At 37.4% G+C, this 22,679-nt stretch overlaps 1 protein-coding gene across 1 annotated transcript in view; it reads right to left on the reverse strand.

The window, feature by feature from the left end:
• Nucleotides 1–1,891: 1,891 nt before the first annotated feature.
• The window catches only part of CCDC91 (coiled-coil domain containing 91), a gene marked incomplete at both ends in the record, with an annotated part of 35,064 nt that continues 14,276 nt past the window's right edge, over nt 1,892–22,679 (reverse strand). The window contains one exon of the mRNA XM_009583290.1: nt 1,892–1,969. Within this exon, the coding sequence (XP_009581585.1) occupies nt 1,892–1,969 (78 nt within the window). The remainder of the gene's footprint in view (nt 1,970–22,679) is intronic.

Consider the following 22,679-nt stretch of genomic DNA (forward strand, 5'->3'; position numbering starts at 1 on the left):
TGGAGACAGACATTTCTACAGATAGTCCAATTTCAATATTAGCTAGAACACTAGCAACAGTTACTAGGAAAATTACTAAAAAGCTTTCTTATTATGAGTTGTTGCAAACAGGTATGATGACTAGAATTACTTTACACTTTTCTGCAGCCGACAACATAGACTGCCTTCAAGCAGAGGGTCCTAAAAGCATCATCAGGTCCCCTACAGAGGGGTGCTCTCTCAGACTTGGAACTTGGTAGGCTTACCTTACACGTGAGGAGAATGGTCTACAAGTCCCATAGAAGCTAATTTAAAAGAAAAAGTTTTGCATAACATTAAGATTCCAAATTTTGCAGCAGACCTGGAATCTGGCACAGATAGCTCTCCTGGAGCTGCAGATCCTGACACCACCAGAAAGAAACATACATTGCAAGTAAGTTTTGGGTATTTGCTGAAAACAAACAAACAAACCTGCCTACCCTTCCTAACAAAGTATTGCAGGCTTCTTGACCAGCAGGTCCTAGACTCAAGCTTTCAGCTTATTACCTGAATCACAAGACCCAACCTCAATCCTATCCTTTTTGCCTTGCCAGTTCTACTCCAACCCTAACTAATGCTGGGGAATTTTTATCATACCCCTTAAGGCAAATTAAACATGTTTGTGCTTAAATGTAAAAAGATTTAATGAACAATGGATTGAACAGTCCTACCTCCACAAGCAGCTCTACAAGGAGTCTGCAAGGATGCAACATGAGACAATTCCTTATATACACCTGCACCAGCACTGACCATGTGAGCATCGGCATGGGGCACCCTAGCCCAGTGTTCAGTTCATCCCCCAGTGTCAGCTCTGTTTACCAACAATGGCCCCTGAGCACTCACATTCCAGGATGGATTGCTACAAGACAATGCTGTAACATTTCTTATCACATTATCAAGGGAAACCTCACTCCCTTACATGGAGTCCCTCTCTCTCTGGCATTCCAACTCTGCAATTGGGCCTTCTTGCCCTCCATGTCAGACCATTCCTTGGTCATGAATTACTGTTGCTGAGCAGCTACAATTTTAATTTCCCCTTCACTAACTACATGGTCAGATTTGTGTTTCCAGCTCACAGTTGCCTACCAGGTCTCATGTCTCCCTTCTCATCCTCAAAACCAGCCTTCTTTTCCATTTCCCATTATCAGGTTTTTTTCCCCTCTCAGATCTTCTTTACCTCTTTAATTAGAATTAGAAGCCAATTAGAAGCTACCTCTTTAATTAGAAAATAATTAGAAGTTAATTAGAATTCTTAGCTTTACCTACTCCTTCTCCTAACTTGATTCAGTTTTTGTCCTCTCTGCATTTCTTACTAGAAAGTTTCCATAACAGTACAAAAGACACAGATTTATCCTCCATGGTAACATCCAGCTCTTTCATCTTACCAGCTGAGAGAAACTAGGAACAACATGAGAGAAGAATTACAGATTCAGCTTTATTTCATCCTTAACTCCTTCTCTTAGTGCTGTGTAGATAAAAACCTGCTGAATTGCTCTGTGAGGATGCTTTCCTGCAAATCCAGTTTGTCGAGACTGAGGAGGTCCAAAATGTGGATGTGTGATAAATAATCAAACCCGAAGTTTACCACAATTGACTGAGCATTTTTGTTTTGTTCTCGTTTTAAGTTTCATTACTAAAAATGGCTAACCTACTTTATCTGAAGTTTCCCAAAGTGCAGAGTGAGAAAACATGTCATGCAAAATTTCAGGCCAAATAGTCTAAATTGGAAGCAACAGAAAAGACAGTCTTAAAGTGAGAGAGGTTGAGCAACCAGAACAAGCAGTACTAGAGACGACTGCCTGCAGTGCATACTTATTATATACTATTACAATAATATTATTGGGAAATTGTGTTATCTTGGCAACTCATTTACCTTGAATTCTTCAACAATAATACTCAAGGCTTCATGTCCAGCTTTTTTCATGTCTTCTAACTCCTGCTTATGCTTTTCCTGTATAAAAACATGGAAAGATTATATACAACATAGGCATTTGACATAACAATTTTAATTAGGAGAGTGAAGACCAATTATTTTCTGCATTTTTGGTATCTTTCATGAAGAAATGCACACAACTTGGCTCTTTAGATATTATATATATACACACTCAATTCAAGTTGGTCCTAGTATTAAACTTATTTTTCTTTATTTCTTAATTTTACTTTATCAGTCCCCAGATAATTCTAAATGGTTCTCCACATTTTTAAAAAACTTTCTTTGTTACTCTGATTTTTCGGTTTCTTGGTATACCTGTGGATGGCAGGACTTCCAAATCACTCTCTTAGTAAGTGTTACTTACGGCCTATACTAATAAAAATGTTGAAATGGACTAGTATCAGGTTCAGCTTCCTCAGAAGAGCACACCCTTGTCCTACAAATTATATAGCTCCTTTTTTATCTTTTTTTAATCTTAAGGCTCCCAGGAAAGTGTTCTTGCATAAGACGTCCTGAATATGTTTTTCAAATAAAGCTCTACTGTTTACTTTTTATTTTATTCACAGTATTATTTAAAAATAATGTGGACAGGAACATTCTAATATTTTTGCCTCTACATAATAATGCTTGCCTGTGGTTTGCTATCTGAGTCTGCAATGTGAACACCTGATTAGATTCTCATCAGCATTTCACACTTATCAATGAGCAGCACCACTTTTTCATTGAAAAAGAAATTAGTAAGAAGATGAAAGACTTTCCCTCCTCCCTCATTCTCTGCCTCAGGGATCTGTTTTTAAATCAGCTAGTACAGCAAGTCATAGGTACTTTAAATCACCATGGAAAACTGGTGCAGAAAGCAGTAAGACATTCATCACAAACCTTACCGTGCAGTGATTACAGGGCAAAACCATACACAACTTACACTACATATTTACTGCTTTTTGGATGGAATTTAAGTTGAAATTAATTAATACAATTCTATGTTTTCTGAGATCTGTATGTTTGAAATAAGCAAAACCTAGTGTCTAACAAAGCATGTTTGATTTTATTATGAAAGGCCATATAATACCATTAAAAATAAATTAATTGGTCTGTAATTCTGTATTTGGTTAGAGGTTTCTGCTCTGCCATTCAGTTCCCTTCTGAAAGGGCCATCTTAGCAAAAAGTTTGAAATTATAGCTATACAAACTTCTTATCGTTGGCCCAAATATAATGGGACATTCAGATTCTCTTGAATAGAACTGGGTTTTTTGTGAAGCCCTACAAGAACAACTGATATGAAGAAGAAGAATTGAAGATGGAAATATTTTGAAGCGTAAATAAACTACTACATCAGATAACAATCCACAACATCTGGGTACATCAGTTTAATCACATTGTGATGCATACATATCATTGACACCCCAAACTAGCTAAACTCAGATGTCACATATATATTAAAAAAAAAAAGTGCTGAGCTAGAAATATTTTTACAGTACAAAACTACAGAATTGGCGTAAGGGGGAAAAATGTGATCCAGTGCTTAACTCCGAAACTTCACAAATCATTAACAAATAAAGTTCCCTGTGAAAAGTGAACATGGAGGGGGGGAGGGAAATGAGAAAAATGTAATTACTATAGTACCATATCCTGGATTCACAAGAAAAAAGAATTAAATAGAAAGAAGTAGTTAAAGGTCATTAATTATTCTAGCTGAAAAAACCCCAAAACAACAAAACTAAAACTGAAGAGAAAGCATTCTGTGTTGAGGAAATTCTTTAAACGAGAAGAGTTAAAACGGTAAGATTTCCATCTAAGATCTGTCAGAACTACCTTGAATGCAACAATAAGACATAGTGAATCAAGTGTGTTGACCAAGGAAGTAACATATTTCATTCTGGTAAAAAGTACAGTGCCTCTCACTAGCATTACCAAGCAAATCAACACACAAAGCAAAAAATGCAGTTTGTCCCCTTATAATAAATCTCTCAAGTTTTTCAGAATTAGTAACTTGTTCAAAGTCATATACTAAATGCGAATTGACAACACAAGTTGAAACATCAACACCAAGGTATAACTACCAACATGAAGATTCCATCCAACACATTTTAGAGTACTTACTTTCTTAAAATATTTCCTAAAATAAAGGTAAAGAGTCATTAATAAAGAACTAATGGTAAGGCATCAGTTTTGCTTGGGTCAGGACTAGCAATCAATTTCTACAATAGAGGTAGAAGAGAGAATGGAAGGGCATTATTACAAGCACACAGATGAAAAGTTTAAGGTCCCATTGCAATGCTCCCTCCAAGTGAGGGCTTCATCCAGTCTGATGAACACTACGCTGCCTTTTTTCTGTGTCTATTTGCAAGATTTTTCAGCTAAGACAGCAGACCTATAAGTTTATTTCTTTTAACTTGTAAGGGTGAATTTCAATTCTTTTGAAGATGGCTGTGTCATGGTTTAACCCCAGCCAGCAACTAAGCACCACACAGCCGCTCATTCACTCCCCCCACAATGGGATGGAGGAGAGAATCAGAAGGGTAAAAGTGAGAAAATTCGTGGGTTGAGATAAAGACAGTTTAATAGGGAAAGCAAAAGCCGCACGCGCAAGCAAAGCAAAACAAGGAATTCATTCGCTACTTCCCATCGGCAGGCAGGTGTTCAGCCATCTCCAGGAAAGCAGGGATCCATCACGCGTAACGGTTACTTGGGAAGACAAATGCCATCACTCCGAATGTCCCCCTTCCTTCTTCTTCCCCCAGCTTTATATAACGAGCATGACGTCATATGGTATAGTTGGGTTAGCTGTCCTGACTATGCTCCCTCCCAGCTTCTTGTGCACCTGGCCGAGCATGGGAAGCTGAAAAGTCCCTGACTAGCGTAAACACTACTCAGCAACAACAAAAACATTATTCTTATACTAAATCCAAAACATAGCACTATACCAACTACTAGGAACAAAATTAACTCTATCCCAGCCGAAACCAGGACAGGCCGGCCTTTTCTTCTAAAAGTCTGTAAAATACTGTTTCAAAATCTTATAGATCCACATCACTCAAAGGAATGTGTGCTTGGTCCTTGTCATATCTGATAAGGAGAAGACTCAAAGTCACTTTAAGTAACACATTTTGGAAGTGTATGCATTGATTTACTGTCTAACAATGAAGATACATCAAAAGTTCCTGAGTTTCATGATTTGCCTATGAACACAACAGAAACATTCTAAGAACAGTAGCATACTCATTTGATGAACAATGGTCATGTCAGTTCTCCACAAATCCTCAATAAAATGTGTACTTTCCACAGGAAAATCAGTTTTATGAATTGACATAACTACTCTTAGAATTATTACTCTGCTTGTAACAAAGAAAAAGGAAGCTCTATGAAAAGTTCTGAGTGATATAGACCTGAAATTAAATGTAATGTTCAGATTTCCTATCAAAGAATTTTGTGTTTTCTGGCTCTTATAGAATTCTCCTGCATGGTTTGCAGAACGTTGTTGTCTCCTTACTTCATTTAATAAATGCTTTTAAGAAAGGAATCAAACATGAGTTAAGAAGTTTGAAATTTAAGTAAAATTATCTTCGAGGACTTTCAATCCCTCCCCTTGTGCTCTGTGATGGACAGAATCTCACATCAGAACGCTGACAGTAATTAAATTTGGAAGACAGAGGGATTGACTTTGTAATCAAAATCTTGATGATCATTCCAGAGGGCACGAGGCATTCTGTGTGGACACAGTATGAAAGCAACAGGCAATTCATTGCTCAATGGTTATCAACGTTTCAATTTTTTCCGTTTTGTGACTCTTATATGAGGAAACATGTCATTGCGAACAATTTATGCATAAGAATACATGCTTTAATGCTACCAAATATATATGCCTTCAGAAAGTGGATGATAAGGATGAGAAAATGGGATCGAAATTCAAAAGTTTTCTTACAATCTAAAATCCAAGTGACTCCAAACTCTCCTTTTCTTTTGTTAGGCCCCTGTGAATCAAACCACTGTACAGGCAGATGGATCCAAATGCCTGGTGAGCTTCCGAGAGGTGCGGTTCCCAAGGACGTTGCTGGGCAGAGAAGCCTTCTGAAGTGGCTGTGACAGCAGGAAAAGTTACTGACCCCCTGCCATACAGCTGCCTGTCACTGCCTACCAATTGCATTAACATTTCTCTTAGATCTTTTAGCTGAATTGCTTCCTAAATCATTTCAGTCTAAATGAACCACTGTTAGCATAAACAGTTTAAACTGGGTTCTTCGTTAACATCCAACATTTCGACAGAAATGCAAGGCATGCGTTTGCGCATACTGGGAAGTGTAAGGGTAACACCTCTCAAAACAGAGTACTATATAAGATCCGCAATAAGAGGATTTGTGAGATCTGATGGGGGAAGAAGAAAGAGTAAAGACCTCAAACCTACTTTATTTCATTATATTTACTTACCCTTAAGTTGATATATTTTTCTGCTAACTTTTTAAGAGGCAGACTGTCTTGAATTGTTGGGGAAAAGTGCATGCCACCCACAGACTCTGCACAGATTCCGTACTAACCTTCCACTCTGGCATGCCTGCACATGTCACACATATTTAACAGCAATAAGTGAAAGCATATACAAGAAGGGAAGAAAAAAGTACTCACTGTCTCACTTCTCATTTAATTCAAAGCAACTGCAATTCTTCTCATTATCAAAAGCGGATGCTTAGAAAAATTATTTTGTGTCAGTGCTCCTAACACGCATCAAAAAAAGGAGACTTGATACTGCAAATTAGGGCCACCAAACACAGCCACCTGAAAAGGAGTCAAATGGCTACATATCAAAGTATCTTTTGATAATAATCAGCCCACAACAGTAAACACCATAATAATTTCACAATCCCAGTTCTATAGTAGGCATAACTAACACCAAAAAACCTCAAAGTTTTTGAAATAACTGAAGAAATTAATTTATGTCTTTTGAATTTATGACATTTTCTCCACAGATTTTTTTTCCCCACTGATTTTTCTCTTGTGATCAGACCAAAAGAAATTTAATTCTTCCTCTCTTTTTATTAAGTTATCAATAATCACAATTTATAACATTAAAAAAGATCAGAGCAGTAATGCACACATAAAGCAAAAGCCAGTACTGCAAAGAAGCACTATGAGATCACATTTATACGTGGGGAAAAAATGATAGAAGAAATAAAATCAATTTAGGAAAAGATCCCAAATTTTTGCCCACTTCCACAAATAATCAAATATGATCCATAAAATAAAATCCTGTATTTTGGAGTCAACTGATATTTTGTGCTTTTAATATTTTACATTACTTATTCATAAACCCTGTTTAAAAAAGAGTCAGTAAAAGCATGCCAATAAAATAGTAAGTTAGAAAAAAGCCATGTTTTAACTGTAGAAATATTTCTGTAATACCTGTTAAGAGTCGTATATTACTATATATGACGTGCAAGCCGGTTATCTGAGTTGATGCTGACTGCCTATCTCTGTAAAAGCTGTGGTATCTTCAGAATTAGCTGCAAGTCCGAGCCAACATCTTAGAAAGTTATGTACTCCCTTCCCCGCTAATTTCTGTCCTAATGCCAAAAGGCAAACTGTAGTTCCCTGCAGGCAACTAAATTATATCCCTCACTACAAGAAGGACATTGAGGTGCTGGAGTGTGTCCAGAGAAGGGCAATGAAGCTGGTGAAGGGTCTAGAGACCAAGTCTTACGAGGAGCGGCTGAGGGAACTGGGGCTGTTTAGCCTGGAGAAGAGGAGGCTGAGGGGAGACCTCATCGCGCTCTACAACTACCTGAAAGGAGGTTGTGGCGAGGTGGGGGTTGGTCTCTTCTGCCAAGTAACAAGCGATACAACAAGAGGAAATGGCCTCAAGTTGCACCAAGGGAGGTTTAGACTGGACATTAGGACAAACTTCTTTACTGAAATAGTGGTCAGGCCTTGGAACAGGCTGCCCAGGGAAGTGGTGGAGTCACCATCCCTGGAAGTATTTAAAAGACGTGTAGATGAGGCGCTTAGGGACATGGTTTAGTGGGCATGGTGGTGTTGGGTTGACGGTTGGACTCAATGATCTTAGAGGTCTTTTCCAACCTTAATGATTCTATGATTCTATGATTCTAAATTAGAAGACAGATTTCAAATCCATCTTACACAGTTTTGCTCTATACAATTAAATCGTTAAGACTCTTCATATTAGACTCAATTCTTCCATTACATCAAAATTTTCCTCTCCACAAAAATTATCAGCTCTTTTTTTCTTTCAAAGCATCATTTTAAAAAATAATAAGTAACATTTAGTATCATAATGATTCTGTTAAGAAACTGGTAACTTCTCACTTGAAGATACACATTTCCTCCAATTCACCCAAGTATACACAAAAAATAATACTACTGAATACAATAGAAAATAAATCACTGAAAAATTGAGTTAAACATGATGAGAATCAGTCCATAATGGCTAATTAATATACCCACTAGAGTATGCTATTGTATATAAGATTGGTCACTATTTCTGTTCATGTGAAATAAGAATGTGAGCTCTCCAGAACTAAGACACAGGATTGCCTCCAGGTTTATAGCAAAGCAAGTATTTTCACTTTGGTCATTTCACCAACATCCTAGTGAAAGATACAGCTGAGAACCTAAAGATAAGGACAAATATTTTTACAGGAAAGAAAGAAAGATTTCAGATTTCCCTATATAACCAAAAGAACATGCAGTATGTGCAACCTTAAGCTCACCACAGGAACCAAGGAGATAGTATCATTTACTTCATACAAGTAAATATCATTGCTACCTGGACTATAAAACAATAGAAAACTTTGAGGTGAATAATGAAGTGAGGTAGGGGACAAACTTTCATGAGCAACTTCCTAATGTAGTGGTGAGGATATTTCCTGCTAGCTGGAGCTGAGTGAGTGTGAATGGACCAGTCTGCTGGGAGACATTATGAACTGATTAAATATAAAAAACTGTGTAAAGGAAATAGTATGGAAGAGCCTGTACATGCCCAAAACTGAAACATAATTATAGTTCCCATACCACATGTAACTAAACTCTTCAAGTATTTGCAGTGTATAACATGGATCTTTACCCTGTCACATTTAAGATGTTAATACTGTGTTAAGAACAACTACAGTTTATATCTGCTCATTTATTCTACAGGATGTAAATACAGAGACTTTCCACTGAGGAGGACTTTAAACAAGAAAAACAAGCGCTAATTCACATGCAGAACAATCTGTTAATTAATACTAAGTGTTCTTAGTATTAACATACATTTTGCTAGCAAAACTGTATGATACGGTAAATAGCACAGTACATTTGGCTCAGGAAGCCTTCTCTGACTGCCTTCAGGTTTCTAAAACGTTATATAGATAGTTACTTCTTTGGGATAGAGCTAAAACTGTACCAGGGCATCTTATGCTACTGAAGCTTTCCTACTTCCCCACATAATCTAAATCATGGGACATAATAGCAAGAGAAAGCAAAGAAGAAAGAGCAAACAGGAGAACAATCCCAGGGAAGCTGACAAAAGAGAATGCTTCCATTAAACAACACAGTAAGCATGAAAGGAATTCTTATCTTCATTAGGACATTCTCATATCTTTTATCTAAACAGCATCAGTCTTCAGATTAAATTAAATTCCACCATTGTTCATAAAGAACAAAATATTAACTTGGAAAGAGTTGCCAGCTATCATCAATAGCTACTGATACTGAAGGGATAATACCCAACACAATTTTACATGCTACATACATTTATAAACGTATTAGTATTTATGTATTACTCTACTATAGTATACTATATTACTATATACAAATATGTATGAAAAAACTACACAAGAAGAGTTTTCCTTCTTTCTCTAGATAGGAAACTGACCTGCAGACTGCAAAGGGCCAAAAAAGACTGCAGAAGATTAGGTTAACCCAGCGAGTAGGAAGTCAAGCAAAACTGCCAGGAGGCCTGCGTGGATGAACAAGGAGCTCCTGGCAAAACTCAAAAACAAACAGGAAGCATACACAAGTTGGAAGCAAGGACATGTAACCTGGGAGGAATACAGAGACATTGTCTGAGCATGCAGGGATGAGGTTAGGAATGCCAAAGCCCAGCTGGAATTGAATCCGGCAAGGGATGTCGAAGACAACACTAAGGGCTTCTATAAGTAGAGATGCCAAAAGGAAGGCTAGGGAAAATGCAGGCCCACTGCTGAAAGAGATGGTGGACCTGGTCACACAGGACATGGAAAAGGCTGAGGTTCTGAATGCCTTTACTAGCAAGACTAGCCTTCAGGAATCAGAGCCCAGGGAAAAGTCTGGAGCAAGGACAACTTACCCTTAGATCAGGTCAGGAAATACTTAAGCCAACTGGACATAATTAAGTCCATGAGGCGTGATGGGATGCACCCACAAGTGCTGAGGGAGCTGGCTGATGTCATTGCAAGGCCCCTCTCAATACTTTTAGACTGATCATGGCAACTGGGAGAAGTGCCTGAGGACTCGAGGTAAGAAAATGTCAATCCTATCTTCAAAAAGGGCAGGAAGAAATACCTGGTCAGCCTCACCTCAATACCTGGGAAGGTGATGGAGCAGCTAATCCTGGAAACCATCTCCAGGCACAGGAAGGACAAGAAAGTCACCAGGAAGGTGACCAAGGCGAAGTCATGCTTGACCAACTTGATCACCTTCTGTGGTGAAATCACTGGCTTGGTAGACGAGGGGAGAGCAGTGGACATTGTCTACCTAAACTCCAGTAAGGCCTTTGACACTGTCTCCCGTAAGACCCTCATAGAGAAGCTGTCGATGCATGGGCTGGATAAGCAGAAAGTGAGGTGGATTGAAAACTGGTTGAACCGCCAGGCCCAGAAGGTAGCAATTAGTGGCATGAAGTCTATAGCTGGAGGCCAGAAACTAGCGGTGCACCCCAGGGATAAATGCACTGGCACAGGTTGCCCAGAGAGGTGGTGGAGTCTCCCTTCTTGGAGATATTCAAAAGCCATCTGGACACAGTCCTGGGCAACTGGCTCTAGGTAGCCCTGCCTGAGCAGGGGGGTTGGAGTAGATGACCTCCAGAGGTCCCTTCCAACCTCAAGCATTCTGTGAACCACAATCATATTTACCAAGCCCTAATCTACTAGGTATTAATCATAAGGCTACTTGTTTTTTCTCACAACTTTTCCACAGAAAGTACTAAAAAGAACTTGCTATTGTATTACAAAGCAAACAACAGTGGAGTGCTGCATATTTATGGACTTATCACAGGTGAACTCTTCCAAAGGACGTATTGCCTACAGTTCACTACAGCAGATATGCCGTTTTCCAATATTTTTTCTGGATACAACCTTTTATTCCTAGTTTCAAACATATGAAACTTCAAATGTCACAGTGAACAGTAATTAAAACCATCATTTATATTAATAAAATTATAACTGAACTAAAGATACCTTCTGTGCCAAAAATTGGTAACATTTCCATCTGCAGCTTTGTTAACCTTTGAGAAGTCATCAACGTGTTTTAGAAATATAACTAATTGAAATAATGCATATTGAATTTTCATAGAGTTGTACTATTCGTAACACATAATGATATTCATAGCACATTCCTAGAGATAGCTTTAGTCTTTTCATATATGTTCAAAAACCCAAGGCGACTACAAAAAAACTTGAAACTCAGTCCAATAGTTTCAAAAGAATGCAGGCAGGAATTCCACTTAAGCATGAATAAAAACTTTCTAAGATTTAATTCTAGAAGATATAAAGTAACAACTCATAGCATCATTGTATGTAATGACTCTAAGATTAACATAGCTTTGACATTTTTCCAATGTAATAGAAGGACAAATTGTTTTCTTCCTTCCTTACTTTTGTAGCATAGAAAATAAGTTGAAGTATAATGTAAACAATCCTATTTACTACAAAAATCAACAGAAAAAGAAGTTACATCTTTATATTTGAATCTCCTCTTCATTTTCAGTACTACTACTATGGTTTCTGAAGGAAAGGGTTTGTTGCTTAACCTCAGAAAAATTCCAGCTAGAAGGAAGCATCTCCCACAGTCCAGATAAAGGTACCCAAATCACAGATACACAGATTTTGTAAGACAACCTTCTCACTTCTTGTTGTGTATCTTAGGGAACTAGTCATTCAGTTCCACATTCTGAATGACTATATTTTGCTTACTGTAAAATCTCACACATATCTATGTTATGTTGCATAGTATTAACTGCTACTCTAACAAGGCAGATGTATTAAAAAACACCAAAAATGTTATATTTCATACAACAGTGATTTAAGTTTACAGTAACTGATATTCTGATTAGTGTAGCATTTCAAATACTGCATTAATCAGATTTTTGATTCAGGCATTCTTGGCCCTGCCCTTAATTGCTAATGTCTTTTTGCTGGCAATGAGGTAGGCCAGATTGGAGTAAAATATTCCAAATAATTCCCTCGGGGAGTATCCCCTGGATTTGAGGTATGACCTTAGTGACTGGGAGTGGACTATTTATTTTTCTCAGTTTATGACCAAAGTATTAAATCACAAAATCACACAATCATTCAGGTTGGAAGGGACCGCTGGAGGTCATCTAGTTGAACCTTCTGCTAAAAGCAAGATCAGCACTGAATTCAGACCAGATTGTTCAGATTCTGGTCCAATCGGACCTTGAAAACCTCTGAGGATGGAGATTTCACAGCCTCACAGGCTAAAACATCCCAATGCTTATCTTCATCACAAAAATATTTTTTTCCTTATACCAAGTTGCAACTTCCCATGTTTCAATTTATGACCATTTCCACTTGTCGTCCTGCTATGCATCTCTGCAGAGCCTGCCTAGCTCCATTTTTCTGACAACCTTTTAGGTATTGGGCATCCGCTATTAGGTTCCCCCTAAGCCTTCTCTTCTCCAGATTGAGGTCAAGATATACAATGTCCACTGGATTCCTCTCATCAACAGTCTAGGTGTTTCATCACAGAAGGCAATCAGGTTGGTCAGGCATAATTTATCTTTTGGTAAATCCATGTTGGCTATTCCCAATCACCTTCTTCATGTGCCCAGAAATGGCTGCCAAGAGCACTTGTGCCATGATTTTCCCAAGGACCAAAAGGCTGGCAAGCCTGGATCCATACATCATCCTTCTTGTCTTTCTTCAATAATCAGAGATTTTCCTCAGTCTCTGAGTTAATACAGAACTCTCTCATAGTGACAGCCAGCTCTCTCATCACCTAACTAAACCAGTCTGCTCTCCTGAACTCTGTGGTCTGTCCTATGCTGCATCCAAAGCTGCTCATTTTTATAAATGACAACCTCACCTCTTCTTCTTCCCTGCCTTTTTTGATAGGCTGATATCCATCATCCATACGAGAGATCCAGCTACACAAATTACCCCAACACATCGCAGTTATTTCAACAATGTCACAGTTCAGCCTCTGCATATGGAGCTCTAGCTCCTCCTGCTTGTTTCCCAGATTGCATGTGTTTGTATATGCACATTTGACACAGGCCCCTGAAAATCGATTCAATTTTTGTGCTGCTTGATGAGTGGGAGTCTGGTTTTGGTTATTTCTTTTACCACTTCCCACCTCAGAGGCGACTAAACTCACACTTCTTAAAAATAAACAGATGTTAAACTCATATGTGAGAGAAGAAAGATAGTCTTGCTTCCCTCCTTTGCAAGCAACACATAAGATAGACAGAAGAGATGACAGTATTTAGTTCCTAAGTCTATGTTTAAGAACTTTGGCTTGATTAGCAAAGATGATCACAACCTCTAGTTGCCTGCCATCAATGAAGTTCCAGTTGTACAGTATTTGTAACCAAAAAAAAAAAAACAACCAACCCCACCAAAAAAAACCCCACAAAAACCCCCTCATACTTTGGAGCCTAGATACAGACCTACACATCTAAAGAGCATTCCCATGTGAAAACTGTAATATGTGTTTATTTCTTTTTCAACTTGTGAGCTAATGGAAGGAGATACAATCCAAAGAAAAATGGGATTTCTCTATTTTACTTACTGTGAAACACTGATGTTATTGAACTAAGAGCAAAACTACTTACTCCAGAGGAGAAAAGTCACATTTCTGGGGGTGGGGTGGGTAGAAAATCTAATCAATCTATTAAAAGGATGATATACTTAATCTATTCTCTTTCTCTAAGCAAAGAAGTCTCTTAAATCACCAAAAAGCAACATTTTTTTTTTATTTAAGCCAGAACACATCAGATGTAACATTCTGAAAAAAGTCAGCAAAGACTGATACCGCATTAAGTTACTTATAGGTAACTAAAAGCTATTACAATGTTGAGTTTTAATTGGGTTTGCTGTTTGATTTTTTTAAAATTTAATTGCAAATTGAAAAACACATAGACCTGCTAGATTTTAAAAACTACAGATCATTAAGCTATGTCATACCTAATGCATTTTTTAAAAAATGTTACTATTGCAGAAATTGACCACAAAAGGCAAATGGATTCATACAGATAAATATGTAAAATTCTAAATCTATAGTGAAAACAACAGAAATGGACATATACCTGTGCTTTTCAAAAGATATTCTAAGAGGAATAAAACTCAAGATTCCTGACAGTGATGTAGCTGTTTTATTTACTTTACACATTCCATTTACTTCTCGATCTTGATGATATCAAGACTTAAAAAAAGAAACTGTGAGAAAGATTCTTTGAGAAACAATACCATTTCTTTCATAACAGGAGTCAGTCTGTCTGAAAGCAAAACAGCAGAGTATTAACTGAAGGATGAAACATGAAGTTGGGGACAATGTTAGAAAAAAATATTTAAGTAAAATCTGGCCTTCAGCTGAAACTTTTACTTTCTTCAGTTGAAGCTGTTCATGAATATGCAAAGAACTTTCCCACTATAGAAAGTCTTCAACAAGGAAAGAACTGAAAAAAACCACAAACCCCTGCCTAGCAACTTCTCTCCTGCCCAAACAAGGAACAGAGATAAAGTGACATGAACAGAATTAACATGGATAAAATTTTAATTTTTGTCTTCTTAAGAGTCTTTCCTTTTCCCATTGTCTCAGTTTGAGATCTACACTCCTGTCCAAGACTTGCACATGCATACCTTTGAGCAGTGACTGACTTTTCCATTACTGTATCTATCACCCGTTCACTCTCCAGATCTTTTTTCTTTGCCATTATATTGTTTCTACAATACACTCTTCCCCGCCTCACTCTCACCTTTCCTCCAACGATGGTAAAAACATGGTTCTCATCTTTGAGATTTTTTCTTTGGACAACAGTAACTCTCTCCATAGCTTCCTTCTTTAATCTATTCAATATGCTGCAGTTAAAAAAACAAACCAAACCAAAAAACAACCCCCCCGCCAAAAAAACACCAAAAAACCCCACCCAAAACCCCACAGAAGAAAAAAAAAAAAAACAAAACAGGCAAGAACAGCGATCACACTTTCCCCCCCCTAAAAAAAAAAAAAAAAAAAAAAATATCAAGAGTAGGACAACATAATAACAGCAAGAACCCTCCTGTTGCTGGAAAAGTGAGAGGGAGAAGCAAAGGGATTCTAATTTGGACACAAACAAACATCACTTCCTTTAACTCTACAAACTAAGGTCATACACACACCGCCCCTTTTGAGATTCCCTCGGTTCCTTTCTATGAGCCAGCTGGCAGGGATGCAGAAACAAGCTCACGCTTTCTTTGTTGTATAATACAAATTAAAATGTAAATAGATTTTAAAAGGCTGTAGCATTAGGACTGAATTTGATGGAAAGCTTTAGCTGTATTTTAACTTTGTTTGAAACTTCTTGGTATTTTACACTATGTCAGACCTCTCACAAATTGGCTCATCCAGATGACAAAAATCACGATTAAGACACTTTCTTGTTCTGAGCAGCTCCCCTCTTCAGAGGGCCACAAACATTGCTTACAGTAAGGCTCTTGGCTAAAAGTCTTTTCAAAAAGTGAAAGCAAATCCTGCTGGATATAGCCTTCCTCAACTGGATGCATGCAGATTTATTAAGTATGCTTAATAAAGGTATTTAAAAGACTGGAGGCCACATTTTAAAACCTAAAGTAGTGCAGCAGAGATTAAAAATACAAAATATCAAAAAAGGAATAAAATATTGTTTCTTCCTTAAAGAAATACTACTGGGTTTCTATTGTGCAATGGAAGATTCATCAGCTATGGCAGTGATTGGTATCTGATAAGATAATTTAATTGGTGGTGACAGAATAGGAATGTGTTGAAAGTTGATGAAATACTGTCATAGGAATTGCAACATGTCTCAAAGGGCTGCTATTTTTATTTAATAAATATTCAGTTCTCAAAAGAATGTGCAAGTAAAGACAGACAACCTTGATGTAAGAAGGGGGCAAGTGCCACTAGACCCTCATCCATGTGAGAACCATCTCATGAAAATATTGTTTGAAATATGAGATATCTGCAGACTACTCCTGTAGTCTTTGTTACAGGATAGCTACAATATCCTCTTTCTCCCTGCATGCAAGATGTCCACTGTATTTTCAGCTGAATACCATAAAGCCCTGAATAATTTTCCTCAATTAACACTGTCACCATATTTTTAGTAAATAACAACACTACAGGATATCTAAGACCTGCTTAATCTATCTTAAAACAGTAACATCGACCGCAGTAAAACGATACATGGCTAAAATGAATCTTTATAAGCAACGGGTCCAAGTCCCATTCACTGAAGCAACTTCTCCCCACTCCAGCTACATGCAGCTGCTTTCTGGCTGGTCATCGGGGGATTCTGTGCAGGTCATGGAATTCCCAGGTGGCAGGGAGATGATCACACTCCATATGAAACGCAGGAATTGTTCTCCTCTAGTGACCAAAATTACATTTGTCTCTATTTACAAGGGGGAAGCTCGTGAATGAAGCAGATCCAACGGAAGTGATAAAAATATTGAAAAATATGCAATAAACACTGTCAGACTCAAGAAGGAAGAAAGGAGAGCAAAATCTCCCTAGAAGTAGCTAATTTCATCATAATCTTGTACAGATTTTCTTGTGTTCAAGCCGAAGTGTTTAGCACAACTCAAGATTAAAACTGCCAATGAAAATTGCAACTGCTACATAAAAATAAAAAGCAGAGATTAGATACTCCTTAATGGAAACAAGCATCAAGTGTCTTCTTACTTACAAAAGTAAGTAATTACAAAAATTACACTATCGTAGAACAGTAATAAGAATATCTTCTTAGTAGTTTCAAATAGTAGTTATTAAATATTACAAAGAGTTGTTTCTGGGTTTTGGATTTTTTGGGGGTGTGGTGGTTTTTTGGGTTTTTTGTTTTGTTTTGTTTTAAACAAAATATTTCACAAAATAGTGCCACAAAAGCAGGCAACAAACTGAAACATTGCCTGATTATGGTTCAGTTCATGAAGATGGAAGTGGGTATCTCCTTTTCTTCTTTATAACTAACAAGAAGGCTCTTCAATCATAAAAATTACTTTTCCAGTTATACAGTTTGAATATAAGGGAGGTCCAGAATATTTTTCATTACTTCTTGCTTATGAGCTCAAACTATGTTTTTCCTTCTTAGCTTCCCTGAAGTTACCTAGCCTTATTTCAAACTCTCTACGTAGCAGATGAATGGAAATTTACTTTTCAATGACACACTCACTTCTTTCTTTATACTTATCTCAAAACTCAGACTATACCCTCAACCCTTTGAAAACCTAGCACAGAAACTTGGATTGTTCTCCCTACATATAAAGCACATTAAGTGCAGAACTACTAGCTGAAATGATTCTTAATATATAGAAAAATATTATAATACATGAAGAAATTTAAAATTGCTCTCAGTCCTTTATCACAATATCTTGCATTATTTTTTAAGCATTAATCAGACTTGCATTTTCATATTTTAAGTTAATTTCATTATGGTATTTATTTCTGGAAATTAACATTGATCATCCTAAACAATTATTTGCTTGAGGATGCTTAAATTTGTAATGCATATCCCAAACCATTACTGTCTAGGAATACATTTAAGTAATAGGTTTATTTTTAAGGAATTGCATAGGACTAGGAAAGTCTGTTTTATCTCAACATCCTTCAGATTTAAGAACAGATGTTTTAGTTTTCATTAGTATCAGTTTTCTTTAAATGATAAAACTTTAGCCAAGAAAAGTAAAAAAGAGTTCTCTAGTTTAAGTACATGATTATTTTAAATGTCAGATGCTGTTCTGGACCTTTTAAGCCATTAATGAGGAAAAAACTTACACAAGTCTCAGCAGCAAAACTTTTTTTTTTTTTTTTTAATTAAAGAACAGTAACAGTGAAGTAAAGTAGTTAGTGTCACTATGGTTATCTATAAGCAGAATCAAAAATAATCACTGTAAGAATATACACTAAAAAACTACTTTGACCTTATAAACACACATTTTTATTTGAAGAAAAAAAAAAGATGGAACAGCAATCTAGTTATGCTGGTATGTAATTAGACCTGACTTTTACCTTCCTTATCTCCTCCATCTCCCAAACATTATTTTACCCTTTAAAGTTTCTCATAATCAGATGGTAGTTTTAAAACATTGATGATATAAAGCTGCTATATTTATATTCTATTGTGATCACTGCAATAACTAATACTTTACCACTGTAACTGCTTTCCCAACATCAGGAGCTATATAGAAATTACCTGTTACACACCTCTGCAGTAGTTTACAACACTAGTTATTTGTTGAAATTAAGATGCTATGCATTTTGCCTACATATTAAAATTTTGGCAGTTTACTCAAGTAAAAAGAGCCTAAATCTTAAAGGCATAATTAATAAGGAAGTTTCCAAGTTAACAGAGAATGCATGAATAAATTTAACTTTGACATGTAAGTTACCTGAGTTTTTCTTAGTTATGTATTAACATCCAGTGTATGAATTAGTTAGATTAGAATACATTTATAGAAATAAAGTTGTTTAATACTTGACAAAGGATACATTTCAACTGATCAAACTGTTCCAACGCCAAGTGTGTACTATATATAAATAAAATTTAATACAAATTGAAGAAATAAATTTAAAGGTGTTTAAGTAATAGGTTAATTAGGCAATAGTTCATAGTCTATTAATGAACTATAAACCAAATAAGATGATTTAGGAGTTAAAGGGCAATGAAGGGACAATTCTTCAAAATTGTTCCCAAAATATCATCCTAATATTTCCTATGCATCTTATTTCTCCCAAGTATATAAACAAGAAATACAAAAATGTTGTTAAAAGTATTGACTCATTTTGACTAATATTGGCTAAGATTTAGTATTTTGATAGTGAGCAATGGTCAAGTACTAACAATAATTAACACTCTCAGGTGCCTTACATTGAATACAAACAGGACTCAAGTGGTCCCCAAAGGTACGGAGTTACTTTGGTACTGTTCCCCACATTTTTTAAGACAGTGCATGCCAAGTAACAGATAAATGACTTAAAAGCAGTGCCTTACAGTACAATTATCCAAGTTCTACTCTAATGGGTTTCTTAATTTTGAGTACATTTTGCACATTTCCATTATCCCCCCAATAATCCAACAAGATACTATTTCTACAAATGCTAGATCCAGTGAAAATCTTGTTGAGACAAGCTTGGTGGTAAAGAACTCCAATTTATCAGTGTTAAATATATTTGGACATTTCACAACCGTCTCAATTAGAATTTCCATATTAAATAGAAAAAAGAAAAAGATGAATCATCCTGAAAACATTCACTGTGAATGCACAAATGGAGATGTGCAGTAGCTGTGATGGACTTGTGACACACTGAACATAAATTAATCAATGCATTCAAATAAATCTAGGGTACACTGGCAGAAAACAGTCAGGACAGGAATATTGCTTCCAAAAAAATATTTTTATTTCCACATTCTAACACACTAGAAAAATGAAAGTTGTCACAATTTCTTGCATATCTTTAAAATCAGAAAGCCAGAAGAGGCACTTAACTGTAAAAGAATAAATGCTAGGCATGCTATATGACTGTATCTGAATACTACAGTACAAGGCAAGTTAGGCATTCAAAGCTGTTAAGTAACAGCACAATAGTGTAATAGACATATATTTGAACACAGCATATTTTTAAAACAAAATTAGTACGCTTAGTCTTATATCCGCTCTAATTAATCATTCTGAAAGAGGACAATAAAATAATTCATAAAAAATAATTCAAGTTTAAGAGGAAAATATAAAGGCAAGGGAGCAGGATCTTTTCCTAACAGAAATAAAAAGTTATTTTTCCTCATACTGTGGAAAAATAATTTAGAGGAAAGAAGACATCAAAAGGGGAAAAAAACAGGCAAAAAGATAAACAGCTCTGAAATTATTAATAAAATAGAGACTTTGAATAAAAATGAGTGTCTGAAAGAAGAGTACATAGAATAAAATTTTTAAAAAATTTAAAAGGTGAAGAAATAAACGTGAGGTATCTGGCACACACTTGAAAAAGAGGTGGGCAAGGGATTGTTGCTATATCTGTAAATACCTTTAACAGTTCAGCAAAAAGACGCATTGCTATCTGTGAAAGTGCCTTTTCTGAAATCCCCCATTTTCAGTGTTCCATAATTTAAACCCTGCTGTGACCTGTGAAATTTCCTGGAATCTCGTTTATAAATTTAGTTGCAGGTACAGTAGATAACTTTTTTTCACACCTATTTTTCATTATTAGCATTCTGTCTCCTCTATGTCTGCACCTAAAACCAACCTAAATATTTTCTTAGAAGATGGTATTTAACAGGATGTAAGTCATATATTAGTTTTGTAAGAAAACATACATTTTCTAGTACTCTAGCCACAAAAAGCACCTACCTCCAAGACCTGTTTCCAATCTCCTGCAGAACACCTTTTCCAGAATCATAAATGCACTTTTCTGGAAGGAAAGACCAGGAAGGTGACAACAGGGTGTTGCCTTTTTATATAAGAGAGGAGTTGGAATGCATGGAGCTCTGTTTTGGGGTAGGTGATCAGTCAAGAACTTACGGGTCAGGATTAGCAGGCATACCAGCATAGCGGACATTGCTGCATCTGCCTGCTATAGACCAGACGGTCTACAGGAAGATGATGTAGATGAGGCCTTCTTCAGACAATGGGAAGAAGCCCCACATTCACAGGCCCTGGTCCTCATGGGGGACTTTATCCACCCCAGTATTTGCTGGAGAGACTACACAGCAGGGCACAAGCAATCCAGGAGATTCCTGGGGCACATTGATAACAACTTCCTAACACAGGTGACTGAGGAGCAATCTCTGAGGCACTCTGTTGGACCTGATACTTAAAAACATGGAAGGACTGTCTAGGGATGCGAAGGTCAGTGGCAGCCGGCGTTGGCTGCAGTGACCATGAGATGGTGGAGTTCAGGGAAGGAGCAGGGCAAAAAGCAGGATCACAACACTGGACTTCAGGAGAGAAGACTTTGGTCTCTTTGGGGGTCTGCTTGGAAGAATCCCATGGGATACAACCCTAGAAAGAGGCCTCCAAGAGAGCCGCTTGCTATTCAAGGATTATCTCCTCCAAGCTCAAGAATGGTCCATCATGACAAGCAAGAAATCAAGCAAAGGCAGGAGGCCTGCATGGATGAACAAAAAACTCCTCACTAAACTCTGTCATAAAAAGGAAGTGTACAGGATGTGGAAGCAGGAGCAGGAAGCAGGACCCAGGAGGAACACAGAGCTGCTTTCCAAGCATGTAGAAATGGGGTTAGGAAAACCAAAGCCCACCTGGTTTTGAATCTGGTTAGTGATGTGAAGGGCTACAAGAAAGGATTCCACACGTGTGTTTACAGCTGAAGGAAGACTGGGGAAAACACAAACCTGCGGCATGGGCCCTGACAACAAAGGACATGAAAAATGCCTTCTTTGCCTCAGTTTTTACTGGTAAGACTTGAATCCCAGGCCTCTGAAACCCAAGGGAAAGTCTGGAACAAGAAAGACTTAAACCCTCAGTGGAAGACAATCAGGTTAGGGAACACTAAAACAAAGTGGGCTTAAACAAGTCCATTGTGCCTTAACAGGATGCAGCCACAAGTGCTGAGGGAGCTGGCTGATGTCATTGTGAGGCCACTCTCAATCATCTTCAAAAGATCATGGCAATCAGGGGAGGTTCCCGAGGACTGGAAGAAAGCAAATGTCATGCCTATACTCAAGAAGGGCAGGAAAGATGATCTGGGGAAGTACAGGCCCATCAGCCTCACCTCAGTCCCAAGATGATGGAGCAACTGATTCTAGAAACCATTTCCAAACACATGAAATACAAGGGGGTGTAGTCAGCATATATTTACAAAGGGAAAAATCATGCTTAACCAACCTGATAGCCTTCTATGATAAGAGTGGATGTTGCTTATCTCTACTTTAGCAAGGCTTTTGACACTGTCTCCCATAACATCCTTATAGACAAGCTCACAAAGTATGGGTTAGATAAGCGGACAGTGAGGTAGACTTCAAACTGGCTGAATGTCTGTGTTCAGAAGATTATGATCAGTGGCAGAAAGCCCACCTGGTGACAAGTGGTGTACCCCATGGGTCGATACTGGGGCCAATTCTGTCTAACCTCTTCTTTAATGACCTGGATGATGGGGCAGAATGCACCCTCAGCAAGTCTGCAAATGATACAAAACCGTGAGGAGTTGGTGATACACCTGATCACCCTGCCATTCAGTGGGTCCTTGGCAGGTTAGAGTTTAACAAAGGGAAATGCTAAGTCCTGCACCTAGGCAGGAATAACCCCATGCACCAGTACTCACTGAGGGTCAAATGGC

Source organism: Fulmarus glacialis, unplaced genomic scaffold, assembly GCF_000690835.1.
Source record: "Fulmarus glacialis isolate BGI_N327 unplaced genomic scaffold, ASM69083v1 scaffold12068, whole genome shotgun sequence".
NCBI classification, from domain to species: domain Eukaryota; kingdom Metazoa; phylum Chordata; class Aves; order Procellariiformes; family Procellariidae; genus Fulmarus; species Fulmarus glacialis.